This window comes from Meriones unguiculatus, chromosome 14, assembly GCF_030254825.1.
Source record: "Meriones unguiculatus strain TT.TT164.6M chromosome 14, Bangor_MerUng_6.1, whole genome shotgun sequence".
Lineage (NCBI taxonomy): Eukaryota > Metazoa > Chordata > Mammalia > Rodentia > Muridae > Meriones > Meriones unguiculatus.
In genome coordinates, this window is record NC_083361.1 from 75,143,596 (window position 1) to 75,167,305 (window position 23,710).

Consider the following 23,710-nt stretch of genomic DNA (forward strand, 5'->3'; position numbering starts at 1 on the left):
AGGATAAGTGTACTCCAGAAATGGGCCCCTAATTGTTAGCCAATACCAAACTGACAACATTAAAATTACATACAGATACGCAATGCTAAACAAATTAAGCAGGTTATATTTTACGTGTGTGTGTGTGTGTGTGTGTGTGTGTGTGTGTGTGTGTAACTAACTAAGGGAAAAGAAGCCATAAATTTGGGGTGGAGAGAACATGTGAAGAGTTAGTGGAGGGAAAAAGGAGAGATGATGCAATTATAATTCCATCATCAATATGTAAAATGTGATATCAACATACTCTAGTTCAAAAGGTAAGGGGAGCAATGCTCTCATACACTATAAGCTCGGGAATTTTCCCTCCTCAGCTGCTCCATTTGTTCCTGAGCGAAACAAGAGACCTACACACAGATCCTCGCACATATGTATACATGGATGACTGACGGACAGAGAGATGGTTCTTACGATAAAGATACTTAGCAGCTATCCTGACAACCTGAGTTCAAGCCCCATGACCCTCACAGAAGGAGAAAACTGACCCTTGAATGTTGTTCTCTAACCTTAACGCATGAACATGTATGCAAACATGCACTCACACACAGTCTTTTTAATGTTTTAAGTCATGATAAGATTTAAAAGGTTGCTTTTTTCAAGTTGCCAATTATAATTCACAGAAAGATAATCTCCTGGCTTTAAATAAATATGCACATACAAATATGAGCAAACTTAAAATATAAAGCCTTGACTCACAAAAGGGCATCTGGGAAATCCTGTAGCCTTCTCCCTTACCCAAGGACTCTTTAAAAATTACTAATTTGGACCATCCATTATAAGCCTTTAGCTAGGTGACTTATTCATAAGGTGAAAAACAAAGGAAAAATTTAGTTTTCACTGAATTCTGTACCTCCAAATTAGGGACCCACATTTATAATGGTAAAAGGGAAGACCCCTATGATAGGTTTTAACGGGTGCATGACATCTTCTCTGAGTGCAAATGATAAGATAAAAGCATACAAATGCCAGGGAATCCCCAGTTCCCACACCTCAGGAATGTATTGGCAGGGCTAGGTTCAGGCCTGTGGCTGCTTTGCTCTGGCCACCTCCTATTCTTTGATATTTGCCAGAAGACAAGACCAGCTCCTGGGTGCCAAGGACTAGGAAGAGTAGTTCAGGAGCTTCCTATGAGCACTGAAGGTAGAATTAAATTTTCCCTTTTTAAAATATTTAAAAATAAAGAAGTGAAACTCCCCTCTGGGCTGTACACAACCCTTTGACTCCTGATATTGATTTGAGGGACAGAAAGGGTGTCAACACTAGAAGAACCACCTCACTTGTTCCATCATGTTTGGCTTCTCACTGGAGTGCTGTGCTGTCAGGCTTGGGAGTTGCAGTAGCTACGATGAGTATCTGCAAAGAAGTTCCCACTGGACATCTGGCTGGCTGAGGGTACTTGAAAGATCCAGCTCAAGAAACCCTGCAGGTCAACAGGAAGGGACCTCAGGGGTGTCTCTGCCAACCACTAGCACCTAGGGCCTAGGAGACAAGTGAGATGTGATATGGAACTCTATGGGTATCCAAGAGATTCCCGAACACTGGAATCCTGCCCAGTCTGTGATGTCATAGATCTTTCCATCCATCAGTGCACTGTAACTACTGATCTTGAGGACCAAAGTGCTTGACTCTGCCTGTGTCTGCAAGATGTAGCCTATTACACTCTGCACAGTATCTGGCTCTCTTGGGCTCATAGTCTACGTCAAATCTTCTATACTGCTACACATCATAGTATTCCATGCCTCCTTGAGGTCAACTTGCAACCTGGGCAGAAATGCATGCACTGACCAGCTCAGCTCATCCTCTGTGGTTTATTTCAACTCATATTCCTTCTGCCTTACAACACTCCGACAAAGTCCTAAATGTGGGTCTCCTCAGCCTGCGATCATAATTTTTGTCAGGATGAATCGGCGCTGCTAGCTGCCTAAAAGACCTTCAAGTCAATTCAAGAGCATCAACTCTATCACATGAAAAAGGTTTAGTTCATCCTTAGGAACAAGGTCATCATAAGCACTATTAAGGAACAACAGCCATAACTCCTCCATCTCAAACAGCTGCCCAGAGGCCAGGGAAATCCAAGCCAATCGTCCTCCACCTCCCACTCACCCTCCTGAAGTCTTTTTTTTTTTTTTTTTTTTTTTGGAAATATCCTCCCTCTCCCTCTGTTTCTCTCTCTCTTAGAAATCTCTTAAACTGCCACACAAAATTTTAGCAAGTGCAATAACCCAGTACCACATCAACGTATGGTGTGATCACAGCATCAAAACACCTACAGAAAAAAAACCACAGTTCAATTTTTGCAACACTTCAGTGGTGTTATAGCACATCCTGCCCAGATCCTAGACAGTGGCATCTTCCAATAGCACTGTTGTCATTTTTCAATGAAGGAAGAGCAATGCTTTGTTCTGAATCTTTACCACATATATTCTTTAGCCATTCCCAAGGTTTTGGGTAATACTGGATACTGAATTTCCTGAGGTAACTGGGGAGCTTAATAGGAACTTTCAATTCTAAATACATAATATATTATTAAATGCACATATAAAGCATATTATATGTGCATTATATATTATATATTATAATATTATATATATTATATAATTATATATATTAAAGCATTTATATGCTTTATATGTACATTTAATAATACAGAGAGAAAAAGAGATAACACAGAAACAAAGGCAGTTCCCAACTAATGTACGTCTATTTTATTAAGAGTGTAAGTCCTTCCCCTGTACGAATGGGAACGTCCATTTACTGAACAGGTCACACACATCAGAGACTGGTGCAAACTTCGTTGTGGAAATAGAAGCATGTCCAGAACTTACAGACCAAACTCACAGGACCCTTTGAGCTGCATATTACATCCTTCTTTTCATCTTTATCCTACCTATTTGAATGTTTCTTAACTGTATTGTGCTCAACCAAAAGTGTGTTTAAAATGAAAATGCAGTTTTCGTTTTAATCTGTCTTTAAGCACACTGCGGTTTTTAACTTATCCAAAGTAAAACTAAGTATCAAAGCAAATTCCACAGCAATTCTGAAAAACAAAAAAACAAACAAAAAAAATCCATTAGAACAACTTCTTTCTAGACCAGGAGGCACTTCTTCGAGTCAGAGAGAAAGGCTCCTTCTTCACAGCCCTCCTAGGGGTAAGTGGGTGTTACCAAGCTTCCAGCTGAGCTAAGCTGAGCCCTGTGCATTGTGGTACACCTTTATAAAGCAGCCCTGGAAACAACTTCAAAGCTTTCTCAGAAGCCCAGAGTAGTGTGATTAGGACTCTACTCTGTATCCTTCTCTTCCTAGATACAAGGAAGTAACTGGCAAAGCACTCTGGGAGGACAGGAGGACTGAGGCATGGATAGAAGAGTATGAACAGTAAGGGGCAGGTAGAAGAAAGAAGGGGGACATTATAAAAACACATTTGTGGGTAGCTACTGTGTATACAGAAAATGCAGACAGAAGATCCGCATGCTGAACTGCAAATCTATCACACAGCAAAAAAAAAAAAAAAAAAAACAAATAAACAAAACCCACTTCAACTACTATTTAGAGTAGACCATAGTCTATAACATCAGGAATCTTGTGTGAACAGCTACTGACTAGGACTGAAACACTAATGTGAGGCGCTCTCTTAGAGGAAAGATTTTTAAAAAGCACCAGTCAAAAGTGAGCTTAAAAAACAAAAAAACAAACAACAACAAAAAAAAATATGCTACGGATACCAAGTCCTCCACCATTTAACTTCCGGACAGCCACTCTTCATGTCCTCATACGTTATGTAGGTTTTGTTCTTATGTTTTGACTTTGGTATCACTGTAGTTCAACTCCCATTAATACTGTAGAAGATGAACAATTATAACTTAAATACCCTATAATCAGCTTCTAAGCTGGACCAAGATAGGTGATGAAATATTAACACTGAGAAGCTGAAAGTTAAAGACAGAACAAGCAAAAATAAATAAATCTTTAAATAGTTTAATAATGGAAAGAAATAAATTTTTAATTTTTATACTTATATTAATTTCAGTTTATTCACATTGTATCCCAGCTGTAGCCCCCTCCCTCACTCACTCCCAATCCCACCAAAAGAAAATTTTTTAAAAACAATAATGAAATGAAAAAATTATAAAAAAAATAAAAAATGAAAAAGAACTTTAAAAATACTAAAATTATAAAATAAACAAAGATAATAAAATGAAAGCAAAGAAAATTTTTTAAATAATAAAAGAACAGATCTAACCTACCCCACCAATAAATAAGCCAAATGTTAATGTACCAAATAATCTAAGCTAGCAGCATAAACACTATTTATAATCTCAACTACATGCTATCAGAAAAATAAAAGGAGCTTAAATACAAAGACACAGATGCTTTATATTAAATTAAAAACATACATCATACATACAACCAGTGTTGGAGGGCAGCAATGGCTATGCTAGCATGACTGGAAATGCTGTACAGACTGTTCACCTATGAAAATATGCCTCAGACCAAGCAAACCCACTGAGCTCTAGGAAGACACTTGACACTGACAATACAATACTGAGAAAAGCATACCACCAGGTTATATGGATAGAGCCATTGTAGAAACCGACCTAAAGACAGAAATAGACACTTTCCAATCATAGCTGGAGATCTTATACTTTCCTTAGCAAATGATAAACTTAGACCAATGAGTTTGACCAGAAGATCATCGGTTTTCAGCAAAAGACTCACTGTCTCCAGTGTCTTTTTGGCAATATCAAGAGACATGTTTAGCTGTTCCAGTTTTATAGGAAGAAGAGCCAATAGCATGTACGGTCTGTACAGGACAGCCTCCTCCATAAAGGGCTGTGAGAAAACCTGTCAACATTTCCAAGGTTGAGAAATTCAGCTATGGATAACATTATCAACCCAGCCTCATTCACAGGTAAAAATGACTATAAATGAGCCAAAGAAAAAACACAGGATCATATTAATCAATGTAGAAAAGACATATGGCAAAAATATATCTGTTCATGATAAAGTTATCAACATACTGGATTAAATGTAAACTTTATTGAGCTGATGATGCACAGATAAAAACACTACACCTTACAGTGTCACAGTTCATAGTAAAAGACTGAGTGCCATTTGCTATCATCAGAATCAGGGCTGGGAGACTGGACGAGAAAGTTTTCCCACTGGCAGGTAACACTATCTCCTGTAGAAATTTTCAAAGAATGTAGCAGCAACTCTAAGAACAAGGCCATGAGTCCACCAAGGTTATGAGTCAAGATTAGAACAAAAGGTCAATGGCATTTACAAGAAGTAGTATAAGTATACAAAAAAATTACAAATATTATATTTGTATATACAAATATTATATTTGCATATTTGCTATCATATACAAAAATTAATTCAAAAATAGATAAAGGCTAAAATGTAAGACCTAAAACTATAAAGCTTTTAAAGAAAACAAGAGTAAACCTTTAGGCGATATTGTTTCTCAAACATGACACCAATAACACAGTCAACAAAAGTTTAATTAAAAAGAGACAGGCATGGGGCATATCTGTACTTTCAACACTCAGGAATCACAGACCAGCGTAGCATAAACCCTGAGTTCAAAGTCAGCCTGGAGTGTACAGGAACACTTAAAAAGAGCGAGAAAGAGGAAGAGAGAGGGGTGGGGAGCAGGGCTGGAGAGATGGGCTAATAGTTAAAAGCACTAGCTGCTTTTTCAGAGGACCCAATTCCCAGCAACCACATGGCAGCACACACCTGTCGGTAACTCCAGTTCCAGAAGATCCAACACCCTCATGCAGATATACATGGAGGAAGAAAGAAAAGAAGGAAGGAAAGAAGGAAAGAAGGGAGGGATGCAGGGAGGGAGGGAAGGAAGCAAAAGACAAGACAAAAGAAGATAGACAGGCCTTAAAATATTTTTGTGTTCTCAATGACATAACCAAGAAAGTGGTGAGACAAATACACAGAAAATGGTAAAATATTTGTAAATTCCAGATACAAAAGACTTACATCCAGAATATCTAAAAACAAGTCACAACTCAACAGCTAAAAAGTAAGTAATCCAATGGTAAAATGACATTTCTTTATAGAAGATACACATTAAGAGATATCTGGTATCACTAGTCATCTGGGAAATCAAGCCACACTGAGACACCCTACCTATACTGCTAGAGGAAATCAAAACCAAGCAGCCACTTTTGCAAACACCTCACAGTTCCTCAAAAGGTTAGACATTGTTACCAGGTAAGCCAGCAAGTCTACAGCGAGGCTCGTTCCCCAGGGAAATGAAAGCATTTAGTCCATACAGCAATGCACACAAGACTAAGTAAGGCAGCATCATTCGCAACGGGAAGCCTAGAGGGTCTGAAGCTCCGGAGCACAGGTCTTCTGAGGGCAATGAGCAATGAAGAAGCAATGCACATCTATCCTGAATTTCAAGCCATCAGCTAAACAAGCAGTATCACTCACCAACAATCAGCTACTGTGTGACTCCACCGACGTAAAACAACCAAAGGGGGAAATGACATTACATTGATTAGAGACTGACTAGGGTTGGGTTAAGTGGGGACTTGTTATGAGTCACTAAAGGGCCTTCACTGGAGGTGAAAATAAATTCCTGCAATTGACTATGATAAAGATTGAACAACTTTACAAATATACCTTAACCACTATACTTTTAAAAGGGTGAACCAAATTTTTATACTAGTAACACTACAATTGTTCTGAAACATGGTATGCAAATTACATCTTGCAAATGACAAAAGTTGATGAGAGAAATTTTTAAAAATCAAAATAATTTGAAATTGATAGAGTAACAATAGAACAAATTAATCATAAATGCACACCGGTATATTTCTATAATAGAAAATTAAGCATTGAAAAGGAAAGAACCAGTAATAGAGGTAACATCTTGGGTGGTACAACAGCATGATGCTTACTCTAAAAAGTAAAGAAACAGCCTGTGTTAAAATGATACACTTCCAGTATTGCATTATGGTAACCACTCAAGCCCTCAACATGGCATATACAAACGCAAAACAGATTACCTGTTCCTACAGGGCAGGCAGTCTTTGTGGTGATGAAACCATGTTGCGTACAGACAGCAATAGGAGTTAAACAAGTCAACTCATGAGGACAAGCTGCTCAGAATTTACACAAACACATGATGGAAGTACAAATAAGCACACTGAGTTCTACAGGGAGCTGACAGCAATGCCCACTTCCTACTGTCACACTGGACTCTCTCATTAGCTGGGGTGCAAAGAAGGCAGGGTGAGGGCGGGAGCACCCCTACACTGCTTAGTCCGTGCACTGTTCATTAAGAGATACAAAGCAGATGAGCCACGCAGTATTCTACTGACAACAATGTGCAGAATTAAAAAGCCAACACAGTGGTGATATCAATATATGACATCAGTGCTGCCAGGAAATATGCATGTTGATTAAAATATTAAGATTTTCAAATTGGTTCACTAAACAAAATGGAATGAGAGACACATAACCTGTCCTCAAAAATGTTAAGGCATACTAAGCAAAACAAAAAGAATTCTGATCCTGATGTATAAAACAACAAAGGACTCAAACTATAAAGAATAAACTTTTTTTCTTAAACCATGAACTTACAATGTTGCCCTGGCTGACCTAAAATTCACTATAGCAACCAGGCTGGCCTCAAACTCAGAATGCTCTTCTGCCTCTGCCTCTTCAGTTAGGGGGTAAAAGCATGTGCCACTATGCCAAGTTCTCATATATTTTAATACCAGAGACCCTATCTCAAGATGAAGATATAACCTGAAAAACATAATTACCAGCACAGAACCTAGAAATATCTCTCAACCCCAATAATAGAAAATACATTTTTCAAGTATTCATAAAATTATTTTATTAAAAAAAACTTAGCATAAATTAAGCTACATAGAAAACCTTATTAGGTTACAAACAAAGGAAACACTACAAACAATACCCTCAGGTACGAATGCAATAAAATAGTATTAACAGCAATAGGTCCTTTTATTATTTTAGACTCACTGAAAAATAATTCCTTACCAAAGAAGTAATGCAGATTATGATGGAGAAATTTCCACAAAAAGACATTAATGAATCTACTATAATCATAATCTATAGAATATTTATAGCAATGATGAAGATATCCAAAGCCTTAAATACTAAGAGCAACACAACCTTAAATTTAGAATAAACACATCAAACAATAACGCTTACAAACAAAAGCAAGGAATGAAATGACTGTTAGTTTTCTTTTGTGTGGGAGCATTTGTGATTATGTGGGGAAATCTCTTGATAAAGTTTCAGATAATAGCCCTAATGTCTACAACAGGCTTCCACATGATAATCACATACAACAACGTATGTGCACGCACATGCAAGTGAAATTTTAAATACTAACTGCTCGATCTGGAGTTTACGTAGAAATTCATGTCATCAGTTCCTGTTAAAATGGGCACATAACAATGCAACCCTACTTAGGTGCTAAAAGTGGACGTAGGAATTCATGTCACCAGTTCCTGCTGAAACAGGCACATAACTCTACTTTAGTGCTAAAAGTTAATCATGGCACACTGATTAAAGGACGTTTATGGAGAAAGGAGCATCATTTTCTTCAGTTGTGTAGCCATTGATGAATGGTCCATGCTCTACTACATAATCTCCAACCAAAAAGGAAAGAACAAAACAAAAGCAAAAAACAGGTTTAAAGTTTCATGTATAAGTAATCTTGTGAACATGCTTTCAAAATCAATGTTCACATTTTAAAACTGATTCAAGGTGCCATCAGCAGAGTAATTCTTTCACTACTTATAGGCAACAACATCAAACAGTAATGCTTACCACACACACAAAACTGTGCTGTTATAGGTTTTTTTTTCTTCATATATTAACTAAATTATCTGAAAAAGCATGACAGACTATCACCACTTCCATTTTTCAGATAAAGAATACAGGAAACAACCTAGGAACCTACCACAGAGGGCCTCTGAAAGGCTCTGCCCTACAGACTATCAAAGCAGATGCTGAGACATGGCCAACTGTTGGGTAAAGTGCAGGGAATCTTATGTAAGAAGTGGGAAATAGTAAGATCTGGAGAGGACAGGAACTCCACAAGGAGAACAACAGAACCAGAAAAGTTGAACACAGGGGTCTTCCCAGAGACTCATACTCCAACCAAGTACCAGACATGGAGATAACCTAGAATCCCTGCACAGATGTAGTCCATGGCAGTGTAGTGTCCAAGTAGGTTACATAGTAATGGGAAGAGGGACTGCCTCTGACATAATCTGATTGGCCTGCTCTTTGATCACCTCCCCTTGAGTGGGGAGCAGCCTTACCAGGCCACAGAAGATGACAATGCAGCCATTCCTGATGTGATCTGATAGACTAAGATCAGAAGGAAGGAGAGAAGGACCTCCCCTATCAGTGGACTTGGGGAGGGGCATGCGTGAAGAAAGGGGAGGGAGGGTAGGACCATGAGGGGAGGAGGAAGGGGGGGATACAAAGTAAATAAAGTGTAATTAATAAAATAAAATAAAATTAAAAAATAATAAGCCAAGGAGGTAACAGAGTTAGCAGCTGAGCCAGACTAGTAAGCCAGAGGCCGGCTCTGGAGACCCTACCTGAGCTCTGTGCTATGCTGTCCTTTGAAGCTGAATAAAACATGTCTTGAATTTTCAGACATTACAACATCTACCAGGTCTTTGAATTTAGCAACCCATGCAATGACAAATACTCCCTTATGAAAAAGCTTTAACACCAACCATCCTCTGACTCAACAACTTATATAAGGTTCTACGGACAGTAGGAATGAGTTCACATGGAAAATTTTATGTGAAAAACAATAAAAACAAATTGTTCACAGGTTTCCTTATAGAAGACAACTGGTATGACAGGTTAGTCAGTCAGCCTGCAGCAGAGACCACACCTAGACAGCGACAGAAAATGTATTAACTTTCTTATGTATGACGAGGGTATGACTAAGGAAAAAGGCTTCCCCTGGAATTTGGATATTCATGCTTTAACTAGGTCAGATCACAAAACCTTCTTTTTACTTTAATAAAAGAAGCTGGCGTTTCTGTTCTCTATTCTTTTATTTATATTTCTTTATTTTTGTATTGCATATTTGAAATACGCTTATATTTATTTTTCAGGAATAAACAGTGTTCACATAGAAATAATTTTCAATCAAGTAACTTCATAATGGAAAAAAATATACAGGAAGTGATTTTTCATCTCTGGCCAATAGCAAGTAATAAGAATAATAAGCAAAAATAAAATTTTCCCAGGTAACTAATTCTATTAAATATGTAGACACATAAAATTTACCTGCTTTTTCTTTCAATTAGAATGGCCACATATGAGGCTGGTAGAGCAGCACCAAAGCCAGGAGTCCATGAGTAGAATTTTCCAAGTATCTTCCTGAAATTCAAATTTGGAATACTTGCATGAAATTCCTAGTTGGTCATTTCAGCCCTTACAAACAGAAGTCTCTCTTCTCTACCCACCCTCTATCCAAATGTTCCACAGCACTCCAAACTCACCATGTCCCGGGCCAGGCTTGCTGCCTCTCTCTGCCAGCACAATGCAGGACACACAGTAAGTTTTCAGAAAATGTTAGCTGTTTATACAAGCATCACCAGTCTTCTTTTCGATACAGTATTTCTGGAAGGCTGTTTTGGCTTGGATTTGGTTTGGTGTTTTGAGACAGAGTTTTGCTGTGTATACCACGCCGTACTTAGCTTACCATGAAGCCTAGGCTAACCTGTCTCCAAGCAGTCCCCTGCCTCCTCTCCTGCTTGTTGTACGTGCCACCCACCAGACTCACAGGAGGTATTTTAAAAGGATTCGTTCTATGCTTTACAACCCTACATGTTTCCTTATAGCACTTACTAATATGTGTTCTATTTTTCAGTTTTATGTGGGTAAAATCTCTTATTCATAATGTTACTTGAAAGAAGGTATCTGAACAGTTCTCAAAATATTAAAAATGGCTTTACTGCTTATGTCTCCAAACAAATCTGGAGACATGTAATATGTGTTTTTGAGAGGGGAGAGCCTCAATTTGTAGCTCTGGTTGACCTGGAACTCACTTATGTAGCCCAGGCTGGGACTCCTCAACCACCAGAATGTTGAGATTAAAGCCAGGTGCCACCATGCCCTGCCTTAGGTGTGTTTGTTTTTTGTTTTTTGTTTTGTTTTGTTTTGTTTTCAAAACAGTTATGTTCCTAAGAATAGGAGAACCAGCCTCTAAGTACTGTAAGATATGATCTGAACAAAACTGACCAGCGGCTAAAAGACATATGGTATGAGAGGGAAAAAAGTAAGCTGGGGGCAAGACAGGGATCAAGAATCTGAAAAATTATCTTTATAATTAAAGTTTGGGTTTTAAAAACTGCCATAAACACTTAATGTAAGCATTCATGAGACATTAAAAACCTTCCTGCCAAGGCAAAGGATCTACCAAGTTATTAAATATAAGTTCTAGAGGGAAGGGGGCTTAGGAAGACAGGTCCAGAGAGAACACCAATGTTCTCTCTCTGTGAACACATTACACTTCCACTATTTAACCAGACAGTTCACAGAACAGTGTGCCACCATAGCAGCTTCCAGGGCAGGCAGTGCCTGAAGTTCTAACAAGTCTTTACACTGCCAAGCTCACAGGCTCAAGCTCCTTACACACACGTCCAAGTCAATTTCAAGCTGCAGTCTGCTCTGTAGCAAGAAACCTTACTGTTTCCTTCCTTTACTATGTGAAGTTTATAAATACTAGTGGGCCAAAGGGAAAAAAAAATCTATGAGACATTTGGAAAGTATATGATTAATATATAACATATATTAATATATATTAATAATATAATTAATACAAAACTACCAGGACACTGTCCAGCAGGAGCCCACACCAGGAGCTTCTTTAAGGCGTGCAACCATGTGTCTGCTCTGGCCCTCAACCTCATAGGTCAGCTGCTTTAGATGCCTGGTCATTCCTGAATTCTGAGCCTGGGCAGAAATTCAAACCAACACTCTCAAAACTATGATACGCCTCAGAAAATGAGCATGTTGAAGAAATTTTGCTGCATAATCATGCCAATCATTTGAAATTTACGTCATGAGGCGAAGACCTAAGGCTACAGATTTTACAAAATTTTTTGAAGGTAATTATCATTTCACAGGTTAAAGTAGAAAGAGAGTAACCTGAATAATATTTATGCAAATAGATCTTTCTTTCTGTAGATTTTGAATGACAATGGACCCCATAGGCTCATATATTTGAATGTTTGGTTCCCAAATTGTAGAGTGTATATGAAGGATTAAAAGGTGTGGCCATGGAGGAGGAAGTGTGTCCCTGGGGTAGGCTTTGACCTTTAAAAAGCCCATACCAGGAACTGGAAAGATGGCTCAGTGGTTAAAAGCACTGGTTGCTCTTCCAGAGGACCCAGGTTCAATTCCCAGCACCCACATAGCAGCTCACAACTGTCTGACTCCAATTTCAGGGTATCTGACACCCTCACACAGACATACATGGAGGCAAAACACTAATGAACATAAAATAAAAAAATACAATCTTAATAATAATAAAAAAAAATACCAGGCCTAGTCACTCCTCTTCTTCTCCCCCTTACTTTTCTGCTCTCCCATCTCTTTCCCTTCCTCTTCCTCCACCTTGTGGACCACGCCATGCCTGCCTGCCACCATGTTGTCTGCGATACTGATCATGGACTCACCCTCTGAGACTGCATTTGAGCCCCTAACTAAATGCCTTTCATTAGACGTTGCCTCAGTCGTGGTGTTTCTTCATAGCAATAAAACGGGAAGACGGTTTCCATTTATTAACATGCACTGGTGATTATGAGTACCAACCTTAAAACACAGAAGAAAGTAATATACAAGGCTCCATTAGCAGTCAGGAAGGAGGCAGACTGGAGGATCTCAGGGAGAAGCTTGTACAGGTAATATTCCAGCTTCCGCTTACGGAGAACAGCTGCAATCTGGAAAGAAAGAGGCTTTGTTATTTAAGCAAACCAATTGTTTCCACTTAAGATTCACTCTTAGATGGAAGCTACTGAATAAAAGCATATGTTAAAGACTAAAGTAAAACACTGCATTTTCCTGGCCTCTGCAGGAACAAACGACAGAAGATGCCTGCATTGACTTCAGTTAAAAATAGTGACAGTGGGTGATGTTATGAAGTCAGTTCCAGGACAATACATGACAGGACAGTCATCAATACCATCATCATCATCATCATCAACATTTTCACAACACGATTACATGGTGAGTGAGTATAATGTAGGTAATTAAAAAAAAAAACAGTAACAAAAATAATCATGATAAAAATAATCACAACACAGGTTACGTTTTGAGTCAGCTCCAAGGTCAGTACATGTAAACCTGTAGAAGCAATTTTCAAGTGAAAAGCATAGTTTCAAAAAGAAAAGGTAAACTGCAACCCAAATAAAATCACATGCTATAAGCAAAGCTCCATTAACCATTGCATCGTCAGGGAACCTCAGTGACTACACAAAAAGCTAAACAATGATTCAGTGATTCAAACAGCAGCTGTGAGGGATAAAATTGAGGAAGAAAGAGAGAAAGAGGGAGAAAGAAAGAGGAAGGAAGGAAAAGAAAAAAGAGGGAGAAATAAAGAAGAAAGAAAGACAGGAAGGGAGAGAGAGAAAAAGAGAAAGGAGAGAAAGAAAGAGAAAGGGAGAGAGAAAGAAATAGAGAAAAGAGGGAGAAAGAGAAAGAAAATGAAATAAAGAAAAATAGAAGGAAAAGAGAATGAGAGAAAGAAAAAGAAAGAAGGGAGAAAGGAAAGAAAGAAAAGGAAGGAAGGAAGAGAAAGGAAAAGAAAAGAAAAGAAAAGAAAAGAGAAAAGAAAAGAAAAGAAAAGAAAAGAAAAGAAAAGAAAAGAAAAGAAAAGAAAAAAAGCAAGGAAGTTAATGATTTCTGGCATTCTAGAACCCTGAGCAGGGAGCGGAGGGGAGAACCCAAGCTCTGTGAACTGAGTTCCATCCCCAGAACACACATGGTAGAAAAAGAGAACCTATTCCTACAAGCTATATTCTATGATAACATGAGAAAGCCCTGAATGCTACAGACATTTAAAAATTAAACACTTGTAAGTGGCTCACCTTTTAGCTTCAAGTTGAAAAATATTAACCTCTATGATTTAACTCTTAGTTTTAAATTGAAAACCTATTTGTTTTGGTTCTGTTAAACTTTAAATATAAAAGGATGACTTCTAGATTTTAAAATCAACAAAATAAAAATAAAATTCAAGCAATGACTCTACTCAGTAAGCACATTATTAATGTTACAGGGAGTAAGGTAAAAAAATAATCATAACATGCTCATAATAGAAATCTATTTCACCTTACACCCATCAGAATGGCTAAGATCAAAACAACACATGCTGGAGAGGTTGTGGAGAAAGGGGAACCCTCCTCCATTGCTAGTGGGAATGTAAACTTGTACAACCATTCTGGAAATCAATCTGGCACTTTTTCAGACAATTAGGAATAATGCTTCCTCAAGATCCAGCTATAACACTCCTAGGAATATATCCAAAAGATGCTCAAGTACACAACAAGGACATTTGTTCAACCCTGTTTGTAGCAGCTTTATTCATAATAGCCAGAACCTGGAAACAACCCAGATGTCCCTCAACAGAGAAATGGATACAGAAATTGTGGTACTCTTATGCAATAAAATACTACTCAGCAATTAAAAACAAGGAAATCATGAATTTTGCAGGCAAATGGTGGGATCTAGAAAAGATCATCCTGAGTGAGGTATCTCAGAAGCAGAAAGACACACACGGTATATACTCACTTATAAGTGGATACTAGACCTATAAGATACAATAAACATACTAAAATCTGTACACCTAAAGATAAACAAGAAAGAGGACCCGGGGTAAGATGATCAATCCTCACTTAGAAAGAGAAATGGGATGGACATTGGAAGTAGGAGAAAACAAGTAACAGGACAGGAACCTACCACTGAGGGCCTCTGAAAGATGCTGAGACTCATAACCAAACCACAGTGCAGGGAATCATATGAAAGAAGAGGGAGTTTGTAAGACCTGAAGAGGACAGGAGCTCCACAAGGACCAAATATATCAGAGCATAGGGGTCTTCTATGAGACTGTTTCTCCAACCAAGGACCATGTATGGATATAACCCAGAACCCCTGCTCAGATGTAGCCCATGGCAGCTCAGGATCCAAGCAGGTTCCCTATTAAGGGGAACAGGACTATTTCTGACATGAACTCAATGTCTGGCTCTTTGACCTCCCCTCCACCCTGAGGGAGGAGCAGCCTTGCTAGGCCACAAGGAGGACTTTGCAGCCAGTCCTGAAGATACCTGATAAGCTAGGGTCAGATGGAAGGGGAAAAGTACCTCCCCTATCAGTTGACTTGGAAAGGGGCAGGAAGGAGATGAGGGAGGAAGCTTGGGGTTGGGAGGGAATGAAGGAGGGGGCTACATCTGGGATACAAAGTTAATAAAATGTAACCAATAGTTAAAAACAAAAAAGAAATCTAAGTATAGAAGGTGATTCCCTGCGGGCATGCACAGGGCCATGGAGTCACTGCACTGAGTGACTCAGGCTACCGAAGGTGAAGAAGGAGGGAGATGACCTACCTGACAGCAGGATCCTCACAGGTGAGAGGGAACCACTGTCTATCCTTATGAAATAGTACACCAGGCGAACAAGGGTCAGAGCAGCAAGATGAGGGAACTGGGGAGGAGGTGAAAGGAAAAAGAGCACTGAGGCAAGAGATCCCAGGAAGGCTGGGATCTTCTCCATTCATCCCAGATCTTTCTAGACATAGCAAATCCAATGGCCTCTTCTAAGATTTTATTTCACCCATGAGGTCTCTGAAACTGACTTGTTTCTCCTGTTTCAACTCAACCACCACACATATAAAGAAACAGTGAAAAAGAGGACCAATCCCATCTTCAAGGAATAGGAAAGTCTTGGGGGTTGGGCAAATAACATGCCAAATACAGCAATGTGGGAATCCTAAGCCAGAGAGAGAAGGTGCTTAATAAGACGTGAAAATGAATGAAGCTACTTAAGGTTGGTGAACAAACTAGGGACTATTAGTCAGCTTCTCGTCACTGTGACAAGTCACCTGTGGAGAAAAAAGTTTGGAGCTCGTGGTTTCAGAGGTCTCTGCCTCGTTCTGTGGCTTTTGTGTGTGGTAAGGCAATATATCAGAGTGGAAACACATGGCAGCCAAAAAGAGAGGGAGAGGAACAAAATCCTTTCAATGGCCCCAGTAACCTAACTTCCTTCCATGTGCCCCATCCCCATTACACCTTCCTCCATCTTCCAATAGTACTACAGTCAGGGAACTAAGTCTTCAACACAGGGGCCACTGGGGAAATTCAAAATCCAAGCTACTGTAGATCATGTTCATGAATTCGATGTCAATTGTCCCTGTTGTAAAATGCAGATCCAACACAACTCCTATCACATTCCTAGAGAGATCACAGGAAACAAAAATAGACTGTTCTGTAATTTACACAGAAAGCAAAAGAAGTAAAATTGCTATGGATAAAAATAAAAGCAGGTACTGGACCTGGCTGTGCAATACTGACAATGCAGATAAACAGATGAATAGAACAGAATACAGAACCAAGACATTCATCCAAATACACCTAATTTTGGACAAAGGCACAAAAAAAAAAAAAAAATTCCACAAAGGTTTTCTATAGACAGTGCTAAAAGGGCTATCCACAAGTTAGAAAGAGAAAGAGAGGACTATTACACTGGGTTTCACATTTTATACAAAAAGTAATTCAAACTGGATCACAGACATAATATAACACAGAAAACTATAAAACTTTTTGAGGGAAATAAAGAAAAACTTAAGTCAAAAAGGCAAACCAAAGAGTTTTTAGACTTACACTAAAACTAAAAGGAAATGTGATAAATTGAACCTCACCTCTTGGTGAAAGACCCATCAGGAAAACAAAAGGTGTGCTGCAGAACAGGAGAAAATGGAAAGCCCACATCTAACATCTAACATGTCTTAAAGTCAACAATAAAAACATAATTCAGTTAGAATAGAGATAGGAAGAGCCATTTTCAGAACAAAACATACAAATACCAAAAAAAAAAAAAAAAGGATTAGGTGAATGTTAGTTAAAATTAGAATGAGCTATTACTATACAACCATCAGACTGGCTAATGTGAAAATTAATGGCAGAGCTGGGGAGAAGGCTCATAATGTGCTCTCTGTGCAAGCATGGGGACCTGAGTTCAGATCCCAACATCCATGTAAAAAACACTGCACCTGTTTTGGACATCTGTAACCGGAGCTCTGCAAGGCAGAGATGGGTATAATTCCCAAGCTCCCCAACCAGACAGTCAAGCTGAAATGGAGCACTTGGAGTTCAATAAAAGGCACTGTTTCAACAAATGGTGCTGGACCAACTGGATGTCTACATGCAGAAAAATGAAAATAGATCCATATTTATCACCCTGCACAAAACTAAAGTCAAAGTGGATCAAGGACCTCAACATAAAACCAGATACCCTAAATCAATTGGAAAAAAAAGTGGGGAACAGCCTAGAACTCATTGGCACAGGAGACAACTTCCTGAACAGAACATCAACAGCACAGGCTCTAAGAGCAACAATCAATAAATGGGACCTCATGAAACTGAAAAGTTTCTGTAAAGCAAAGGATACCGTCATCAAAACAAAACGACTGCCTACAGATTGGGAAAGAATCTTCACTAACCCTTTATCTGACAGAGGACTAATATCCAGTATATACAAAGAACTAAAGAAGCTGAAAAGCAGCAATCCAAGTAATCCAATTAAAAAATGGGGAACAGAGCTAAACAGAATTCTCGACAGAGGAATATCAAATGGCAGAAAAACACTTAAAGAAATGCTCATCCTCATTAGCCATCAGGGAAATGCAAATCAAAACGACCCTGAGATATCACCTTACACCCATCAGAATGGCCAAGATGAAAAACTCAAGCGATAACACATGCTGGAGAGGTTGTGGAGAAAAGGGAACCCTGCTCCACTGCTGGTGGGAATGTAAACTGGTACAACCACTCTGGAAAGCTATCTGGCGCTTTCTAAGACAAATAGGAATAGTGCTTCCTCCAGACCCAGCTATACCACTGCTAGGTATATACCCAAAGTTTGTTCAAGTACACAAAAAGGACACTTGCTCAACCATGTTTATAGCAGCTCTATTTGTAATAGCCAGAACCTGGAAACAACCCAGATGTCCATCAACGGTGGAATGGGTACAGAAATTGTGGTATTTTTATACAATGGAATACTACTCAGCAATCAAAAAGGAGGAAATCATGAAATTTGCAGGCAAATGGTGGGATCTAGAAAAGATCATTCTGAGTGAAATATCCCAGAAGGAGAAAGACAAACATGGGATATACTCACTTATATAGACCTATAAGATATGATAAACATAATGAAATCTATACACCTAAAAAAGATAATCAATTGAGCGGACATGGGGTAAGATGATCAATCCTCATTTAGAAAGACAGATGGGATGTGCATTGAACGTATGACAGGAGTCTACTGAGCGCATCTGAAAGACTCTAACTAGCAGTGTTTTCAAAGCAAAGACTCATGACCAAACCTTTGGCAGAGTACAGGGAATCATAAGAAAGAAGGGGAGTTAGTCTGATGGGGAAAGGATAGGAGCTCCACAAGGACCAAATATATCTGGGCACAGGGTCTTTTCTGAGACTGACATTCAACCAAGGACCATGTATGGATATAACCTAGAACCTCCACTCAGATGTAGCCTGTGGTAGCTCAGTAACCAATTGGTTTCCCAAAGTGAGGGGAACAGGGACTATTTCTAACAGGAACTCGATGACTGGCTCTTTGGTCTCCCCACCCCCGAAGGGAGGAGCAGTCCTGTTAGGCCACAGAGGAGGGCTTTGCAGCCAGTCCTGAAGATACCTGATAAAACAGGATCAGATGAATGGGGAGGAGGTCCCCCTCATCAGTGGACTTGGAAAGGGGCACGGTGGAGATGAGGGAGGGAGGGAGGGAGGGACTGGGAGGGAATGAGGGATCGGGACACGGCTGGGATACAGAGTTAATAAAATGTAACTGATAAAAAAATAAAAAATAAAAAAAAAAAAAACAAAAAAAAAAGTAAGTAAGGTGGAGCAGTGACAGAGGAAAACACTGACTCTAACCTCCACCTGTACATGCACTGGTGAGAGTGCAAGCGCTCTCTCTCTCTCTCTGACACACACACACACACACACACATACACACACATGCTGCACACACCATACAAATGCATACAACACACACTGACATACCAAATGCCAGCAACAATTCAGACAACCCGGTCACTCATTTGTTGCTGGTAGAAACATGGTCTGATAAAGATATACTACAGGACATTTTGCCAGTTTTCTGAAAAACTAATCAAGCAACTGACATTTAAGCAGTAATTGCTATCCTGGGTATTTATTTATCTCTGAGAAATGAAAATTTGTGCTAGCATGACACTCGTGTACGAATGTTTATAACAGCTTTGCTCATAATTGTCAAATTATGAAACCAGATGTTCTTCAACAGGTGAGTGGTTTACCAAAATCAGGCATGTCTAGGGAATAATTACTACCCAGAGGGGATTAAAAAGGCACAAAACACTGCTCTGTGTTGGTCGGGGACGCTTCTTATTGCAGAGGGTAGCGGTCAATGCAGAGCTCATTAACTGTTCAAAGTGCTGACAATGTACAACTGCGAGCCATCAGCCATAGTGAACATCTATCAAGCCCCTCTCCCAATGGGAGGTTCAAGAAAGATGATGCAAGAGAGAACAGAATGAACATAGAGCCAGAAGATGGAGGACAGTGCTGTGAAAGTTTGGCCTCTCGACACAGCATGGCTGTCACCCAGCGAGCTCACAGCAGCTGTGGTTGGTTGTTCGCACAAGACCTCCACAAGATCAAAAGCTTTAAAAAGTCTAGCATGGCAGAGGAAGGGGCTGCCAATGTCTTGCCCTGAGGTGAGGGGCTGAGGGTACCGAGGGAACGGAGGGTCATTTTTCTTTACGGTCTGGGCTGACCATGAGCTGCCCACAGCCCAGTGGATGACACCACACACATGTGCATATGAGCAGCACTAAGTTGGGTTAGTAGGCTTTTTAAAAACAGGAAGAGAAGTGGGAGACACTGAATAGGGAAAGGGGGAAGCTGGATGGAGACAGGGGATTTGACCAAGATATACTGTACACATGTGGTAGCTAGTTTATGTATACAAGCTATCAGAAAGGAGGAAAGGAGGGAACATCGACTGAGAAAATGTCTCCATAAGATCTGTTTGTGGGGCATATTCTTAATTAGTGATGATGCTGGAGGGCCTGGCCCACTGTGGGTGGGGCCATTCCTCAACTGGCGGTCTTGCGTTCTGTAAGAAAGCAGGTTCACAACACATGCTGGAGAGGTTGTGGAGAAAGGGGAACCCTTCTCCACTGCTGGTGGGAATGTAAACTTGTACAACCACTCTGGAAATCAATCTGGCACTTTCTCAGACAACTAGGAATAGTGCTTCCTCAAGATCCAGCCATACCACTCCTAGGCATATATCCAAAAGAGGCTCAAGTACACAAAAAGGACATTTGCTCAACCATGTTTGTAGCAGCTTTATTTGTAATAGCCAGAAGCTGGAAACAGCCCAGATGCCCCTCAACTGAAGAATGGATGCAGAAATTGTGGTACATCTATACAATGGAGTATTACTCAGCAATGAAAAATAAGGAAATCATGAAATTTGCAGGTAAATGGTAGGACCTGGAAAGGATCATCCTGAGTGAGTTGTCCCAGAAGCAAAAAGACACACATGGTATATACTCACTCATAGAAACATACAACATAGGATAAACCCACTAAAATCGGTACATCTAAACAAACTAAGCAAAAGAGAGGACCCTAACTAAAACGCCTGAAAGGCAAAGAGGATGGACATCAGAAGAAGAAAACAGGAAACAACCTAGGAACCTGCTAGAGAGGGCCTCTGAAAGCCAGAAGAAGAAAACAGGAAACAACCTAGGAGCCTGCCACAGAGGGCCTCTGAAAGCTTCTGCCCTGCAGACTATCAAAGCAGATGCTGAGCCTGATGGCCAACTCTTGGGCAGAGTGAATGGAATTTTATGTAAGAAGTGGGAAATAGCAAGAGCTGGAGAGGACAGGAACTCCACAGGAGAGCAACAGAACAAGAAAATTTGAATACAGGGAACTTCCCAGAGACTCATACTCCAACCAAGGACTATTCATGGAGATAACCTAGAACCCCTGCACAGATGTAGCCCATGGCAGTTTAGTGTCCAAGTGGGTTACATAGTGATGGGAAGAGGGACTGCCTCTGACATAATCTGATTGGCCTTCTCTTTGATCACCTCCCCCTGAGGGGGGAGCAGCCTTACCAGGCCACAGAAGATGACAATGCAGCCATTCCTGATGAGAACTGATAGACTAAGATCAGAAGGAAGGAGAGGACGACCTCCCCTATCAGTGGACTTGGGGAGGAGAATGCATGCAGAAAGGGGAGGAAGGGTGGGATCGGGAGGGGAGGAGGGAGGGGCTTATGGGGAATACAAAATGAATAAAGTGTAATTAATAATAAAAAAAAAAAAAGAAAGAAAGCAGGCTGAGCAAGCCATGACAAGCAAGCCAGTAAGCAGCACCCGCCATGGCCTCTGCATCAGCTCCTGCCTCCAGGCTCTGCCCTGCTTGAGTTCCTGTCCTGGCTCCCCTCAGTGGTAGACTGCGATGCAGAGGTGTATGCCAAATAAACATATTCCTCCCCACCTCGTTTTCAGCCACGGTGTTTCATCAGAGCAGGAGCAACCCTAACCAAGAAAAGACTTGAGATTTTTAAAACATATATTTTTAAAGGAAAAAAAGACCCAACACAATAATATGAAACAACCTATGCTAAGAGAAAAAGGCCAGTCTCAAAGGACCACACACTGCATTTCCACTTGTGTAATGCTGGTCTGACAACAAGTATAGAACAGAAACTAAAGGAAGGGAGATAAGGAAGATTAAAGTACAGCTATAAAAGGGCAAACTCAAGGATATTGCCCTGACAAAATTGCTCAATGTCTTTTCGTTTTTTAGAGTGTATTGGTGTTTTTTCTCTACATAATCTGTGCACCAAATGAATGCAGTGCCCAAGGAGACCAGAAGAGGGAGTCAGATGCCCTGGAAATGGAGTTAGAGTTGGCTGCGAGCCAGCCACCATGTGTGTGCTAGAAATCAAACCCAGGTCTTGCGGAAGGGCAGTCAGTGCTCTTAACCACTGAACCAACTCTCAGGCCCTACTCTGTGTCTTTGTGTCTAAGTCTGTATATACATTTGTGTAGGCGTAAAGAGTTAAATGCTGATTTTTGTGCCCCCCCCCATATCTGGTTCCAATCCTTGCTAGGAGAATCTATCACAATGTTGTGTAAACACTGCTCCCCAGCTGTCTCCTGATATGCCAATAAAGCAGCTTCCAGCCAATTGCTGAGCAGGGGAAAGAATAGCATCAGGGAAGGAGGAAGAAGAGGAAGAGGAGGAAGGGAGGAGGTAGGAGACTCAGCCACAGGAGCCATGAGGAGAGAGCAGCAGGAGCAGAGAAATCCATAAAGTGTAAGTAGCTCTCAGATTTATGCTGGAAGGAAGCCAGATTAGTTTAGAGGATTAGAATAGAGTAACATACTCAGTTGTGCTGTAAAGCTTATTAAACAAATATATTAGTCCAGTCTCAATAATTTTGGTGCTAGCCGGGGTAAAAGAGAAACTGCAACACACACATTTTTAAACATTTGTGAATGGTATATGCATGTGTATACACCCGTGTGTATCTAAAGGCCAGGGGTTGATGTCTGATGTCTCACTTCAGTCTCTGTCCCCCTTGTTTTCTCAGTCTCTCATTAAACCTCCACTGGTTGGCCAGTGAGTCCCCAGAGTCCTCCTGTCTCTGCTTCCCAGTCACTGGGATTACAGGCACAAAGCTCCAAGCTTTGTGGGTGCTAACAATTAAAACTCAGGTCCTCCCGCCCTTTTTTTTATTTTTGAGATAGGGTTTCTCTGGGTAGCCCTGGCCGTCCTGTAACACACTCCGTAGACCAGGCTGGCCTCAAACTCACAGAGACCAATCTGCCTCTGCTTCTTCTTCTGCCTCCCAAGCACTGGATCAACAACAGGCTTAGGTCCTCTGGCTTATGCGCTAAGCCCTTTACCAACTGAGCCGTCTCCCTTCCTGTGTTCTGCTGTGGCTGTGTCAATGGTGACACTTTCACTGCAATCCTGTAGTACTGTCTAGCAAGAGGATGCCATTTTGAGACATGGGATAAAAAGTTCATGGAATCACTGTTATTTCTTTCAGTCCTATGTGAATCCACATTTACCTCAAAGTAAGAAGTAGATTTTGTTTTCAGACGTGTACTTACAACACTTCTCACTACCATCAGAAGTACCCAATGAAACACATACACCAAAATCATGAAAATCAAAGACCATACACAGTCCTGGTGGGAATGGGGCACAGCTCCCATCCTCACGCATTGCTGAGGCTACTGTAAAAGTTGTACAGGTCCTGTGGAAAACTGTTTGATAATATGGACCACACTTCTAATCATACATCTACTGTCATGACCCGGTAATTC

At 40.2% G+C, this 23,710-nt stretch overlaps 1 protein-coding gene across 3 annotated transcripts in view; it reads right to left on the reverse strand.

Annotated features, from left to right (window-relative positions):
- Positions 1–23,710, reverse strand: part of Tmem135 (transmembrane protein 135) — a 268,940-nt gene that overhangs the window by 163,733 nt on the left and 81,497 nt on the right. For all 3 annotated transcript variants that reach the window (XM_060367497.1, XM_060367496.1, XM_060367495.1), the window contains 2 exons: positions 12,889–13,016; positions 10,357–10,449 (listed from right to left, as the gene is read on the reverse strand). In XM_060367497.1, coding sequence (XP_060223480.1) covers positions 10,357–10,449; positions 12,889–13,016 — 221 coding nt within the window. The remainder of the gene's footprint in view (positions 1–10,356; positions 10,450–12,888; positions 13,017–23,710) is intronic.